At 34.8% G+C, this 17,158-nt stretch overlaps 1 protein-coding gene across 1 annotated transcript; it reads left to right on the plus strand.

Annotated features, from left to right (window-relative positions):
* The first annotated feature begins 16,332 nt into the window (after window positions 1-16,332).
* On the plus strand, window positions 16,333-16,838 carry LOC139703520 (uncharacterized protein CXorf51A-like). Its single transcript, XM_071607022.1, has 2 exons — window positions 16,333-16,458; window positions 16,617-16,838. Exons 1-2 carry the CDS (start codon window positions 16,333-16,335, stop codon window positions 16,836-16,838), a joined length of 348 nt encoding a protein of 115 aa, XP_071463123.1.
* Window positions 16,839-17,158: the final 320 nt, after the last annotated feature.

Consider the following 17,158-nt stretch of genomic DNA (forward strand, 5'->3'; position numbering starts at 1 on the left):
AAAAGAGGTAATTTTTTTTTTATTCCAGGTAATTAGAAAGAAGCATCTAATTAATATAAAAGCAAAAAATTAAAGAGTTAAAAAAGAAGCAAAACGAGTAGAAATAATTTGTTTTTAGAAAGGATAAGGCAAGTAGTTAATCTAATAAGGGAAGAAAATGGAGAAAAGGGGAAATATATAAATATATTAAGTAAATATTAGAGTTGTAGAGCATCTCAAATATTTATATTACTTATAAGGCTTCTCTGACACTTAAAGAATAATTTATGGTTGATAAAAAGCAAAATGATATTACATGATGTTAGAAAAACTATTTGATAAAATATAGATATTTTATGGAATATTTGGTTGACTACCTTGGAATATTAGCAAATATCAAATAAGTCACAGGTTACATTGGTTTTCCTGGCAAAATTGTGTACAGTAAAATTATTATACCAGCTCCAAATGGACCCTACTATCACTTGGATTGAATAGGTGTGGTTGGGCCCTATGTGAGCTCCAACCTCAGTAAGACTCTTAAGTCAAGCTGACCCTATTCTGCCCAGACACCTCACTCTGCTCCCCTACTTCCCCCTTCCTGCAAGATTCCACTCAGGTAGTAGCTGACACCCCCACCCACCTGCACCCTGACCACAATGCTCACAGACATTAGTCTGCTTTCTGAGTATGTACGGGTGTGCCCATTCCAAGAACTAGTGGAATTGTGCCTGCTCCTCCTGCACTCTCCCCTTTTTGGTTCCTGAGGTTTTGAAGCTTGCTCTCCACATTCAAATAGTAAGGGCTAAGCCCACCCCCAATGCATAAATTAGATTCTGACTTATGAAAGTTTGGCTTAGAGGAAATCTGCTACTGTTGTCTCTGGCAGTCTGTCAGATATTCCTGACAATAAATTTGCTTCTACTTAGCTTTGGTGAGTTTGAGTGATTCAGTCCTGTGCCAGTTTCCTAACATTGGTGCACTGGCCAGGAACTTGTCTCTCCCAATGACCTTGCTCTCCCCTCCAGGGGATCTGAGCTGTTTTGGGATCCTAAAACCAAGGGCCCAGGACAATCACCTCACACCCCATCTGTCTACCTAGCACTCTCCCACGTCCACACACTGGCCTCATTTGGGAGTGTGACCTTCCCTTTCCCTATCCTCCTCCCAAGGTTCCAGCTCAGCATGAGGACTCTTAGAGTTGACTTAGATCCTGTTCATTACTGGGTACATTCCTCTAGATACAAACTTACCTTTGCTTTCCCCTTACCCACCTTAAACAAATCTCCTCTCCAGAGTACACAATTAATTAGAGGACATCCAGGACCCTCCAAATTAACTTAGGTCTTAGCTCACCACCAAGACTCTTGACATTGGTGAGCTTCTGTTCCTAGGGTTTTGGTTGATCTCGGCTGCCTACTCAGGGGAGGAAGCCTGATCCCAGCCACCAAGACACTGCCTCCCCCGTGCCCCGTCCTTGGGCTTCATATACCTTAGTGTGATTGGGAATGGGGTGATCTGACTACCTTCTGGGTCTCAAAAAGGTTTTGGTTCAGGGGTCAGTGAATTGGGTACAACTGACCCTTTTCACTGAATGCCTCCTCCTCCTGGTTTGGTCTAGAGCCTGGGATACCTACCTCTAGCCACTCCAGCTTTAAAGAAAACTCATTACAGTGAACTCCCAATCCAAAAATCCCATCTGGTTTAATTTTCTATTGCCTCTTCACCCACTAAGTCTCCCTCTGTTTGACTCCAGATCTAAAGGCCCAACCACTAATTTCCACTCAGTCATGGCCTTTTTATCATCTGGAAAATGGATCCAAATTGCCACCTAATGGCACCTTCAATCCCAATATTTTGAGGGATCTTTATAACTCTTATCAGCACTTGGATAAATGGAAGGAAATCCATGCATACAAGTTTCCTTTTTCTCTGCTCTAATCATTCCCTCTATTCTTCTTACCCTCTGTGCCAATCCTACTCCCTTATGTAAGTCCTCTCCTCCTTGGGATCCAGTCCCTCTTTCTTCAAGGCACTCTTTCTGATTTCTCCCCTGAGGAAGTTACATAATTCCACTCTCCTTTATTTCTTTCCTTTACTCTCTGACCATTAGCCCCCATGATTTTAGATTTTCTAATCACAATTTGGAGTCTCAAAATTTCCATTATCCTCCTACTGGCTGGAGGATTAGCCATCACTGCTCCTCATAATTGGATATTTACCCCCAAACTATTACTAGCCATTGATTATTTGGGCCTCTATATACAGCTCCACCTCTGGTTTTTCTATTGTAGGAACACAGATTCCTCCATCTTCCATGATACAAATAAATCCTACATTCCAACTTAATCTGTCCCTTAGACACCCCCACCAAAAAAAAAAAAAAATTAAATGATCAAGTAAAAACTATTGCTAATCATGGTAAATTAGGAAAAGATAAAAGAAATTACCCAATTACCTAATGAAAATCCCACCCAATTTTTGACCCGAATTACTGAGTACATCACCAACTATACAAATTTGAATGTCAACAACCCTAATGTCAGTCTCCTTCTACATTTTAATTTTATCTGCGGGTATACACCTGACATCCACAAAAAAACTCAGACTGTTAGAGAAGAGTCCTGAGCCTCCTCAGCAGTTAATCTTAGCTAAGGCTTTCAAGAATTTTACAACCAGATGGATGAAACCAAAAACAAATAGGTGAAACATCTTAAAATTCAAATTTAGCTAGAGCCTCCATAATTCAAAACCAAAGGAAAGTTTCTAAGGCTTATGCCCCAACCCAACTCTATAGAGCCTCCAAAATACCCACAGAGTCCTGTTTCCAATGTGGATGAACTGGACACTGGGCAAAGCATGCCCTTACCCAAGGCCCTCAACCAAGTTTTGTCCCAAATGTGAACAATGGGGACACTGGCAGATTGGTTGCCCCCTGAAAAAATACCCCTCCCCTCAGTGCAGCCAGTTTCCCATGTCTCCTAATACATCCAACGATCCCAAATTACAGAAATGATAAAATGCCAAACATTCCCCTTCTAAAGAGATTTTAAAGACACAAGAGACCAACAGGCCCAGAAGTATTTAATTACTTCCCTGTGCGTGGCAACATAGTAACTTCAAAATTTTCTCTCCCTCTCCCTCTCACTCACCCCCTCTTTCTCTCTTTATCATTCTCACATATACCTAAACCAAATTAGTTAATTGGAGATTCTCTCATGTTACTAAACTCAAATGATTAAAATTGAAATGATTAACGACTATATATATATATATATATTTTCCCCCCCTTAGGACTACACTTTGAGCTCATAATTTTGATCCTGTAGGCCTAAATTGTAATTTCTGATCAGATTTATTTCATGGAGGCCAATTTACAAAAGTCAACTCTTAATCTAATAAGTTTTGAAAGTCATAAGACCTTTACTTATTGGTTCTATTTATTCTATCAATTGTCTTGTCTATATGCATGTGTGTAATATCAAAACCAACATATACAACGCTCATAAACTATATACTTAAACATTAGATTTCATAAGCTGGTAAACAGATATAATTCTATATGAAATGGTTTATAGAATATTTTTATATAAGAAGTTTTAACTGTGTTTTAATTAGAGTACTATAAATAACACACAAAAAAAATTTCACCTCATTAAAATGAAAGTCTGTATAAAGGGCAAATTTCAACAAGGTGATGTGCAACTAAGTTGAAATATATATATATATATTATTTATCAATTAAAGCTATTTGAGGTTTCTTCCTAGGGTCAAAATATCAATGTCCTTTATTTATATTAGTACATTAACCTTTGACCTTGGATTTAATCTAATTATTAAAATGACCAAGATTTCTCAAAACATTAATTTTACTCTTAACATTGTGGCTATAAAGTTTTATTCTGTAAAGCAACTAGTCTTGAGGTTTCTACAATTATGATCAAATGATGATGATTATTTAAAAATTTTGTATTGTTACAGGATCTAAATTTTTCTTTAAAAGCTAAACTTAATTAATATAAGTACATCAATGTAAATGTAATGCTACTGCTCTTTTTTATACATTCAGTGTATTCATATATTCCAGATGTACAAATCTTTAGGGGAAAAGATTTGAAAAAAACATTATACCAATTGATGTGCTTCAGACTAAAGTTATCCAATAATTTTAAAATTGTAAGGATAAAATATTTTATTTGAAATGTATTTATGCCATTTAATGTTTTTAAATTAAACCTGTCATCAATAAGATCAACGAAATTTCATGTTACTTTTATGCTGGGATAAAATTTAAATGTATTGTTTAAGTTGATGAGAGCTTAATCTTTCTAAGCATTACTACTGTAAAACACAAAAATATTTTACTAGGGGGTGTTATAGCTCAGTGTTAGAGTGCCTGCCTGGCATGTGTGAGGCAATGTGTTCTATCCTCCGCACCACAAATAAATTAATAAGTAAGCTATTGTGTCCATCTACAACTACAAATTTTTTTTTATAAATTTTAAAATAAAAATAATTATTTTACTACTTTTCTACAAAAAAGTTAAAAGCTTGCTCTCAACTTGCAATAGCAAGGACTAAGCCCACCCCCAATGCATATCCTAGATTCTAACTTATAAAAGTTTGTCTTGCTTCTGTTCTCACTGTAGAGGCAATCTGTCAGATTCTCCTGACAATAGGCTTGCTTCTGCTTAGCTTCAATGTGTTCGAGTGATTCGGTTCTGCGCCAATTATTTAACAAGCACTAATATTGCTTATTCAAAGCATTGAAAAACTCATGATTTAAAAACATAATAAATATACCAGATTCATATATTTTCCAGACATTATGAATGAAAATCTAATTACATTTGTAGATCCCCAAAATGATCATAATGTTATTACTTTATATTTGCTATAAGAAGTCAATAAACTATAAATGTGGGATAATATCTCCCCAATCTCTTTATCATTTGTCTCCAAAACCAGAATCACACTGAATAGAAAACACTGTAATAATAGTAAAAGAAGAAAGAAGCCAGGCTTGGTAGTGCACATTCAAGAGTTTGAGGCAGAAGGATAGCAAGTTTGAGCTCCACCTGGGCAACTTAGTCTTGCAATGAAAAATAAAATAAAAATAAATAGTTCTGGAGATATATAGCTCAGTGGTAGAATGTCCTCTGGTTCAACCCCAGTACCACAAAAACAAATAAATACACAAAGAAAAAAAGAAGAAAATGAAGGATGAGGAGGAGGAGGAGGAGAAGGAGGAGAAGAAGAAGGACAAACAAATATACAACATGGAAAATATTATGAATACAATAAACTTATTCTAAAATGAATTGAAAAATAATTCAGGATAGGCAGAATTGTTCTGAAATGAATGAAAATAATGTGTGAAGATAAAATTTAGTAAATATTTAAATTTATTGCACAGTTCCAGCATTTTAAATACTGACACCAACAAGTTAATAAACTGTGTTAAAAAAATAAAAATATGAAGAAAAACTGGGAAAGACCAGAAAACTAAAATTGGAATTTGTTGTTACATTTGAGCCTTACAAATCAATATGTGTATCAGAACCCAAGAATCACAAAATATTTGTCTCTAATTTTTAAATAGGAAATTTATTCAAGTAACAGTTAATTAATAAATGAAACTTTTAAATTACATTATTTTATTTGGGTTAAAGTACCTTTTATAAGGATCTCCTACAAGTTAATTCCCAAATTCTACCAAAACTGACCCTAACATTAATGAACAATATATACAGGTAATTAACAGAATGGAAAATATAAAATATTAAAATTTGTTTAAATTTATTTAACATAAAGAACATGAAAATTAAGTCAAGTACCATATTTTATCAGTCACAATAGCAAAGATAAAAATCCTTGAAAATACATTATTATTGTTATGCTATTTAAGATATGAGGATACAGTCAATTTCACATGTGAGTTTAGAAATATGATAAATGTTGATGTCAACTTGCTAATGCCTATCAAAATTACAAACCTAAAAATTCTTATGGAGGTGAATTTTTTTATTGTGTGCAAGTATTTTGACATGTATACATATTAAATTTGTTGATGTATACAAGCATAGCTCACTTTATTGTGCTTTCTCTTTATTGGGCCTCACATATATTGCGATGCTTTATAGATTAAAGGTTTGTGATAACCTTGAGTCAAGCAAGTTTATCAGTACCATTATCCCTTAAGCTAAAACCTAATCCAGAGCAAGGATCTAATTCTTTTCAATTCTATGAGAGCTGATTTTGAGGAAGCTTCAGAAGAAAAGTTCGAGGCTAACACAGGTTGACTAATGAGAGTTAAGGAAAGAAGCCATTTCAAAGTCCAATGTGAAGCAGTGAGTGCTAATACGGATTTTGCAGCAAGTTGTCCAGAAGAACTAGCTAAGACAATTGATGAAGGTGGCTACAATAAACAACAGATTTTAAATGTAGACAAATCAACCTTCTATTGGAAGAAGATGCCATCTAGGGATTTCATAGCTAAAGAGAAGTTAATGCCTGATTTCGAACTTAAATCTTGTTAGGGGCTAACACATCTGGTGTCTTTAAGTTGAAGATAATATTGATTTATCAATCCAAAAATCCTAGGGCCTTTAAGAATTATATTAAATATTACTTGTTTAGCTTGTGTAAATGGAAAAACTTTGGATAACAACATGTTTGTTTATAATTCTTTAAAGACTGGTACCAAAACAGGCGGGTGGACCAATGGTACAGAATAGAGGACACAGAAACCAATCCACAAAACTACAACTATCTTATATTTGATAAAGGGGCTAAAGGCATGCAATGGAGGAAGGATAGCATCTTCAACAAATGGTGCTGGGAAAACTGGAAATCCATATGCAACAAAATGAAACTGAATCCCTTTCTCTCACCATGCACAAAAGTTAATACAAAATGGATCAAGGAGCTTGATATCAAATCAGAGACAAGCCATCTGATAGAAGAAAAAGTTGGCTACGATCTACATGCTGTGGGGTCGGGCTCCAAATTCCTCAATAGGACACCCATAGCACAAAAGTTAATAACTAGAGTCAACAAATGGGACTTACTCAAACTAAAAAGTTTTTTCACAGCAAAAGAAACAAGAAGAGATGTAAATAGGGAGCCTACATGCTGGGAACAAATCTTTACTCCTCACACTTCAGATAGAGCCCTAATATCCAGAGTATACAAAGAACTCAAAAAATTAGACAATAAGATAACAAACAACTCAATCAACAAATGGGCCAAGGACCTGAACAGACACTTCACAGAGGAGGACATACAATCAATCAACAAGTACATGAAAAAATGCTCACCATCTCTAGCTGTCAGAGAAATGCAAATCAAAACCACCCTAAGATACCATCTCACTCCAGTAAGATTGGCAGCCATTCTGAAGTCAAACAACAACAAGTGCTGGAGAGGATGTGGGGAAAAGGGTACACTTGTACATTGCTGGTTGGACTGCAAATTGGTGCAGCCAATTTGGAAAGCAGTATGGAAATTTCTTGGAAAGCTGGGAATGGAACCACCATTTGACCCAGCTATTCCCCTTCTCGGTCTATTCCCTAAAGACCTAAAAAGAGCATGCTACAGGGACACTGCTACATCGATGTTCATAGCAGCACAATTCACAATAGCAAGACTGTGGAACCAACCTAGATGCCCTTCAATAGACGAATGGATAAAAAAAAAAAAAATGTGACATTTATACACAATGGAGTATTACTCTGCATTAAAAAATGACAAAATCATAGAATTTGCAGGGAAATGGATGGCATTAGAGCAGATTATGCTAAGTGAAGTTAGCCAATCCCTAAAAAACAAATGCCAAATGTCTTCTTTGATATAAGTAGAGTAACCAAGAACAGAGTAGGGACGAAGAGCATGAGAAGAAGATTAACATTAAACAGGGATGAGAGGTGGGAGGGAAAGGGAGAGAGAAGGGGAATTGCATGGAAATGGAAGGAGACCCTCAGGGTTATACAAAAGTACATACAAGAGGAAGTGAGGGGAAAGGGAAAAATAATACAAGGGGGAGAAATGAATGACAGTAGAGGGGGCAGAGAGAGAAGAGGGGAGGGGAGGGGAGGGTGGATAGTAGAGGATAGGAAAGGCAGCAGAATACAACAGACACTAGTATGGCAATATGTATATCAATGGATGTGTAACTGATGTGATTCTGCAATCTGTATATGGGGTAAAAATGGGAGTTCATAACCCACTTGAATCAAAGTGTGAAATATTATATATCAAGAACTATGTAATGTTTTGAACAACCAACAATAAAAAATTAAAAAAAAAAAAAGATGCTAAGTTCACTGTTGGTACTTACTGTTCAAAAAGGAAGATTCCCAGGAGCTATGATAAAGTTGCACAATGAGAGTATTTCTTTGCATATCTGCTATCAAGATATCTATTCTGCAATGCATGGATCAAGCAGCAATTTCAATCGCCAGGAACTGTTGTTTAAGAAATACATTTTGTAATGCTGTAGCAGCCATAGTGATTTTTCTGATGGATCTGGGCCAAGTAAATTGAAAAGATTCTAGAAACAATTCACATTCTAGATGTTATTATTAGTGACTCATAGGATGAGGTAAAAATATCAACATTAACAGGACTTTGGAAGAAGATAATCATAACCCTTATGGACTTCACTGAAGTAAGGAATGTGGTATAAGTAGAAAGAGAAAAAGAATTAGAAATGGACCCTGAGAATGTGACTGAAGTACAGCAACTCATGATAGCCTGTCATCCAGTAGTGTCTTTAAGGACATCCAAGAATAAGTTCTCTTTGTGTTTATCAATGAAAAATATATAAAGGTTTATTCATAAGTAAATGGCAGTCTGAGTAAAAAAAAAAAAAAAAAAGTTAGTTTCCTCACAGGAAGTGAGTGTTTTTTTTTTTTTTTTTTTTTTTTTTTTTTAGTTTTGTATACTTATGGGGAATTTTGAACTAATCTTCATTTTTTCTTGTTGATTGCTACATGTTTATGACTGTAAACTTTAAAGTTTGTGTATCTTGGAAGTTCATTTTTTATTATGAAGTAATTCAGAGTGACCCAAACTTTCTTCACTTCTTCACTTTATTGGCAATATATCCTGAAAACAGTATCCCCTTTTCCCTGTAGTTTAAGATTTCCTTTAGTTTTGATTTGTTGTTGTTGATTTTCCTCTGTTCAATTTGCTATATTATCCTTTCCAGTAACTACATTATATATATATTCAAAGAACTATCAAGCTTTGTGCAGATATGTCTGTCTGTCTGTCTCTCTCTCTCTCTCTCTCTCTCTCTCTCTCTCTCTCTCTCTATATATATATATATATATATATATATATATATATATATATATATATATATATGCTTAATAATTTCTTAAAATTCATTTTACTTTGTGTATGTTTTCATAGCACTCTGTAGCAGGTACTCTATGCTTTTACCGTTTTCAGTACTTCTGTTTTCATTGTTTACAATGTGATAACTTAATTTTCTCTTGCAGTTTCTTCTCGATATCTGCCAACCCACACCCCTCTCTTTCTGATGCTTATCAGCTCTACCTTGAGGTTTGCATATATCATCAAGCTCTGAGCAATCTTTTTTTTTTTTTTTTTTTTTTTGGCAAATTTCTTTATCCACTGTTTTTCACTTCAGTTTTTACTCTTATATTTTTATAATTTTAATGTATTTTGCATATTATGTTTAACTATCAAATCTCATTTAATGACATGAATTCTTTTTTTTGGCTGGTGTTTTGCATAAAATATATTTTGATGTGTGGAAAAGGCAGCATTCATGGTCAAAAAATCTATGTGCAGAGTGATTTATTTTTACACTTTATTTTTTTCCATTTGTAGAGATATTCCCAATTAATAGTGTTCCACAGGGGGAAAAATATGTTTGGAGGGGCTGGGATTGTGGCTCTGTGTTGGAGCACTTGCATGGCACCTCCTGTGGGGCACTGGGTTTGATCCTCAGTACCACATAAAGTAAATAATTAATTAAAAATAATGGTATTGTGTCCCTTTTCAACTGAAAAAAAAAAAAAAAAAAAAGATTTGGAAGGATTTCTTTATTTGGCCAAATGACCCCGACTTTCCTTTTGAGGCAACAGAAGTGATCCATGGAAGCTGTCTCTAATAGCCCTCACAAAGCCTTCCAAATCCTTCTTTAAGTATCTTATGGAAACCTCATTGAACACCAGTTACATTCTGTAATTCTTTCTTTTAGGTAGACTGTCAGTGATACAGAACCCTGTGCTTATGTTGAAGCCCAAGTATTCATTTCCTTTTACTCATGACCATTGCCTTATTTTCTTAATTTATAGGACACAAAGAGTCATCTTTTTTGTACCATTCATAACATAGAATATGTTTTAGTATTTATCACAGGGTTCATGCCTACAATGTAGGGCTCAACCCATTGCAGTGTGTGGCCTACAGTGTGTTATCAGCAGTACCATAGGTTTCAAAATAATTTTATATATTGCAATCATTTTTTCGGTTTATATTTTAGTTGTTGATGTACCTCTATTTTTTTCATTTATTTATATGTGGTGCTGAGAATTAAACCCAGAGCCTTACACTTGCTAGGCAAGCACTCTACCACTGAGCCACAATCCCCTTCATTCAAGTTTTATATTGCATTCAAGTCAATTTTGTATTGCTATAGAACACCATTTACTATTGTATGATCTTATAGCAGTTAATGGAAGGTCATATTATTTTAATTTTATTTACCCTGATGCATCATTCATAAATGTCAAATTTAGAGGCTACTATGTGTGTTCCATCTTAAATTTTATTCCAGTCTGATGGTTGTCCTATATACATACTTGGCTAACTATTAAATTCTTGGTAAGAAAAGCAACCCTAATTGCTTTATTCTTAACAGGTGATACAATCTATTTTAAAATTATACTCTTTTGAGAAGTACTCTGAGGAGTTCATTATGCTAACAATACGAATTGACCATATAATACATATCTTCATCACATCCCATTTGAAACTATAATCTAAGATATAGATATTCTACCTACAGGCTTTATTAAATATATAAATCACATCTGCAGAAAAATATTTTAAGTCTGAATTTATAGGATTTGCAAATGTCTTATATACTAACCATGGGAACTTTTATATCTCAGATTGTGTGTTAGAGGAAAAAACATCCTTCTTAATGACCTAGACTCTTAACAATTGACATAATTTAACTCTGGTTCTAAAGCTGAGGATAAGTGGGATCCACTTTGTATACTAATTACATGTATGGCTTTCAACTTCAAGATCAAATGCCTTTGCATCATTCTGAAAGAGGTAGAATAATTTTTAAGTGTCAAAAAATTGTCATTTTTGATAGTTACAACAAATGGAACAGTTGCCAAGTGATCTATATTTTTGGCAAACTGTGTTAAAGACATTTATAATATCATACATCAAACATTGTCTAGCAAAAGTAACTATTCTAAGAAATATACAAGTTTGGGGAAACAAAGATGTTCAGGAATACAATTATGCTCAAGATTTTTAAATTAAAAGTAAAATAAATTTATTAAATTTTAATTCAATCTTTTATTTTATTTGCTTAATATTTGATCATATATGACTTTCATTTACAAAGTGTTATTTGTCTCATTATTATAACAGAACCTAGACCATCTGTCTTAAGTTTATATGTCTCATGAAGAAGAAAAAATATTACCTCTTAACACATAATACAGAATTTGAAATTAAGAACTATTAAGAAACTTATCTATGATAGCTCTAAGATAAGCATTAAAATTTTGTTAGGTTGCACACCCCTGTAAGCCCAATGGCTTGAGATGCTGAAGCATGCGGATGGTGAGTTCAAAGCCAGCCTCAGCAATGGTGAGGCATTGAGCAACCCAGTAAGAGCCTATCTCTAACTAAAATACAAAATAGGGCTGGGGATGTGGTTCAATGGTTGAGTATCCCCGAGTTCAATCCTCAGTATCAAAAACAAAACAAAACAATTTTTACTATTCAGTTTTGGTTTTTCCTAAGCAGAAATAGAGTTTACATTTTATCTTATTTTTATTTCTCAAAACCTTGTATATAACAAAACTAGTAAGTAAATAATAAGCCAAGTCAGTAAATAAATAAACACTAAAACAAAATTTCTTGTGTATCAAGGTGGTTGTGCTCTACAGTTATAATCTAGCCCAGAACCAATCACTTTGAAAATTGTGCATGTTCCTGTTCTGAGGGACCATATTTGCCTATGGAGGTACATATCCATGTGTATCTCTGGCTTTCAACCAGACCTGGTACCTCAGAACTTATGTTTTGTTATAATTATTGTTGTTGTAATTATTGTTGTTGCTGTTGTTATATAAATTCACATTTATATAAAAGCTTAAAAAATAGTACATAGTATGTCCATATCTTCTTTATGGTCACTAAATGTTGAGTCACAGGTAGGCTGTCTCATTACAATTAGTATACTAGTATCTGTATGTTGTGAACCAGGACATGCCCTTATATAAGTACAGTATGATTGAAAACACAAGTACATTAATATTAATAAAATTCTACAATTATTAACATTTTGTTAAATATTTAAAATTCATCCCTTAGCAAAAAAAAAAAAAAAAATCTTGATTAAGATTCAACCTATGTATGTATATTACATTCAATTTTTCTTTGTTCTTAATTTAAGTTGGAAAGGCCCTTCATACATTCATTTTATCCATGTTCTTGATATTTTCTAAAAGTTCTTGCCAATATGGAAATGATCAAAGAAGGGTAAGTTATGTGAGATGAAAAAAGTACTGATAACTAAAGTACTCCCTACAGCCAAGCTGGTGGTACTATATGAACATCAAGCAAATAGTAACAATAACGAGTTATAACCAATATATAAGAATCTATGAGTCCATTTGCTTATTTATTAATATCAATATTCATATTGAATAAGTAAGCAAATAAATAAATGTCATTGATGGGAAAGCTGCTTATTATATTATACTTATAACCTAAAAATGAAGAAGCAGTGAGAAAAATAGGAAAAATATTTTGTAAAACAAAATATCAATACAAGTTAAAATCTATGCTGTCAAAAATCATCAATGGATGCTCTGTCAAAAATGCAACTAAAATTGAAGTATTAACATAGTCTGATATTACTTCCTTTGGACCTTTATTGGTGAAAAAAATCAAAACAGTATCTTTATAATGGAAAACTTCAATAAACTCCATCTTACTCAGGTGATAAAAGTTAAAATCACCAATAATGAGATGTCAAATATACCAATATAATGTACTGAGCATTGAAGAACAGTACTTCAATGACATTCTGGTCAGAATGGATAACAAGAATCTAATGATGTAAAAATATGAGCTGCAGCCCAATAAAGGAACATTCTGCAACCTAGCTAACTTATATAACTACCGACATTCTGTGGGTTGTTTTCCTTTGATTTTTGTTTGTTTGGTTTAGCCATTCTCTCTTATGAAGTTTATTTTTCCAGGTTTTTCTTGGATTCTCTCTCTCTCTCTCTCTCTCTCTCTCTCTCTCTCTCTCTCTCTCTCTCTCCCTCTCCCTTCCCCTCTCTCACAGCCCCTGCCCCTCCCCCTCTCTTCCCACTTTCCTCCCTCCATCCCTCAAAAAAACATATATGTAGGTAAGTTCTATGCATATATCTGAGATCTTCTGCACATAGCACAGTAATGCTGTCTCAATGTTACTGTATAAAACTGCATAATGGACACCGATCTCAGCTTAGCTGACAAAGTACTCATTTTGTAAGCACTCAGATAATTATATGATACTCATTAAGTTCTACCAAGTTAATGATGAAAATTCATTTTCTTTAATATACCAGGACTGTTTCAGTGTACAGGAAAAGAACAGTACCGCTGGCAACTGCTTTGCTTTGTACCTCTATGCAGATTCCAGAGGGGCAAATATGTGCAATTTGCCTTTCCAAAGGAAGCAATCAAATATCTTCATGTTTGTTGTGCCACAAAAACAAGACCTCAGCTCTGCCATGATTTTATTCTCTTTTAGTGCTGAGTAATATCCCATTGTGTATATATGACACATTTTTTTTTTTTATCCATTCATCCACTGAAGGGCATCTACGCTGGGTCCACTGTTTAGCTATTGAGAATTGTGCTGCTATAAACATTGATGTGGCTATGACCCTGTAGTATGCTGCTTTTAAGAAGAGGATAAACAATCAACAAATATATGAAAAAATGCTCATCATCTCTAGCAATCAGAAAATGCAATCAAAACTACTCTAAGATATCATTTCACTCCAGTCAGAATGAAGACTCTTCTTCATTCTAGCTTAATTTTGAACATATATAGCCCCCTTTTGGTTCCTCAGTCACTTCTCCCCAGCATGTGACAGGAATTTGTTAAATTCATTCAGTCCCTTCTGATTCATTCTCCTTTCACAGATGAAAGGTGAATTCAGCTCTTTCATATGTTAAGGGATTTGGACATTTCAGGAATAAACTATTAGCAGGTCCACTTGGGTACATATCGAAAATCACAACCGACAGCTACCTTTAGGCTTTTCTTTTCTAGATTTCACATGTGAGGGAACCCCTGAGATATTTGTAGAACTGAGAAATATTATTAATAAGAAATTATCTCATAGTTTCTATGAGTCAAGAATCTGGGTTCAGATTGGTTGTCCTCTAGCTCTGGGTCTGTTTTATAAGGGTGAATTATCCCAAGGCTCAACTGGGAAGGATCCTCTTCCTAATTAAATCAAGTAGCTGTTATTTGGATTCAGTGCTCTGCAGTTTATTTTGCTGAGGACTCAGTTCCTCCTAAGGTATTCCTTAAAATGTGGGCCTCTTTATTGAGCATTTCATAATATGTTTTAATAAAAATGAGAAAGCACATGTGCAAGAGAGATTGCTACCAAGAAAGTGTTCTAGCAAAGATAAAATTGATGATGTTAATGGCATTCCATTACTTTTGTAGGATTTTAGCTATTAGAAGCAAATCTCTAGATACAGCCCATACTCATGCCATTCAACTGAACTGGATTACACAAGGGTATAAACATCAATTGGTTAAGATCACTGAGATCCTATGAGAAGCTGCATTCTAAATAAAAAATTGATGATTGTGTAGGGAAACATAAAGTACAAATCTGTTGGGAAGGTGGACTGATATATTCTAGAAAACAATGTGGCAATATTTAGTAAAATTATTGCTTTGGACTGAATGTGCCTCCCAAAATTCACATGTTAATACCCTTATCATTAATGTGATGGTAATTGGAGATAGGAGATAATTAAATTTGGTCATGAGGGCTGTGTCTCAGATTAATGCCCTTATTAAAAGAGGAAGACCCCTAAATCTCTCCTTCTGTATGCATCCACCAAAGAAAGCATATGAAGACGTAACCCAGAAACCAACCTTCATTAGAACCTGACTATGCTGCTACAAAACACAGAAACCAGTTATGGTACATTCAAACATACATTTAACAAGGCCATATACAAGGACAGAATTCAAATATAAAATAATAATTCTATTGTTGAGAAGGGAACTAGTGCTAGATTCTAAGAAGAAAGAAAAATTTGAATAAAAGAGAAGGAATCTTGCAAAACTCAATGATGATAATGTGACCAGGCTCCAAAAATAGAATAAAAATAAGGATAAAATGCAATTTTCATCAGTGGGTAGTTAATTTTATTCCTTTCCTATAAGTTGAAGGCCTGGAAGAAAACAATTTTAAAAATTGGCAGCCTTTAATGCCAAATGCAGTAAGTATATTGATATCCATTAATGGGAATATGTCTTGTTTGTAGCATTATTCACATATCTTCTGATAATTAAAGAAAAATATAACCATATTACTTTTGGATGGATTTTAGGTACATTATCCAAAATACTAACTAATGGCTAAGGGAAAGATAGCAGAATGAGTTTGTAGGAGTAGCTTTGGGGAATACTTTGGTAGAGGAAGATCTCTACCACCTGTACTACCACTATTGAACACTATATAAGAATTAGGGTGGGGTGGCTCTTTCAGGTATATTAAAGAAAAGTCTCCTTTGCCCAACCAGATCATTTTTGCCTTCCTAGCATCTCCTCTCCCCCACATCCCAGAAGTGCCAAGAGTGTTGATTTGCAATATCTAAGCTATAGCCTGGTTTCCCTAGCAACCTCCCTAGCCTCTTCATGTACAGAAGTGTCAGAGAGAGTGCTTTGTGAGGTCTAACCTCCTCCTTAGTCCTCATTGGCTGGGGAGTAACTTGCTGGCCAATGAAGGCTGAAGGGTGTGGCCCTTCATTGTCTTGGGAGGACATATATGCCTAGGATCCTTACAGCTCTTCAGAAGACCACTGGGAGGCTTCAGTATGGCTAAGGCAACCAAGAAATCACAGAAGCCTAATGCAGATATGGCCCAGTCAACATCATCGATGAAAGAAAGAAAGAATATGAAGACTTCCTATCATCACTCCAGATGCGGAAGAGGCAGCAAGGTAAGATAACCCAACCCAAGCTTCTCCTTTCTGCATTCATTCCCCACGACCTAAGACTCCTATTTATTTTTCATCTGGCACAAACCCCTACTTCACATGTATATCCTATCTTCTTTTCCCAAACCAATGCCCTTATGGCCTCTCTGTTGTCCTTACAGATACTAAAGTCCACCAATAAGGGTAAAAAAACACTTCAAAATAATTCAAGCAAAAGAGACTCAGAAAAGCCTTCCACATCTCTGAAAAAATCTAAGAAAACTAAAGGAACAATACTCTTTGGTCATTATCATCGGCTAAATGAAAAACTGAATAGAGAGCCAGAAATGGAAAATACCCCAGAAACCTCCAGCATTTCAAGTGATGATCTGGACAGCAAGTAATTGAGTGGGGCCAGAGACCTCAGAATAATCTGCAGAGTGTCCAGAGGTCTGGCAGCTAAGAAATGGCTCAATTTTACCACAGGTTACTAACATTAATGGTGGTGAAAATAAAATCAATCTGATGTGAAAAGATGTGTATCTCTGTGAGCCTCTGATGCTGGAGTGGGAACAAATAAAAGGTAGAAGTAGGTGTTTGAGAAGGGAGAGATGTGGGATCTGTGGAGTTGGAGTTCAAAAGACAAATTGTTATCCACACATTGAAGGATAAAGACAAAGTGAGGACTGAGGACTGAAGACAAACTTCCTCTTTATACTTGATC

This window comes from Marmota flaviventris, chromosome Y (genome assembly GCF_047511675.1).
Source record: "Marmota flaviventris isolate mMarFla1 chromosome Y, mMarFla1.hap1, whole genome shotgun sequence".
Lineage (NCBI taxonomy): Eukaryota > Metazoa > Chordata > Mammalia > Rodentia > Sciuridae > Marmota > Marmota flaviventris.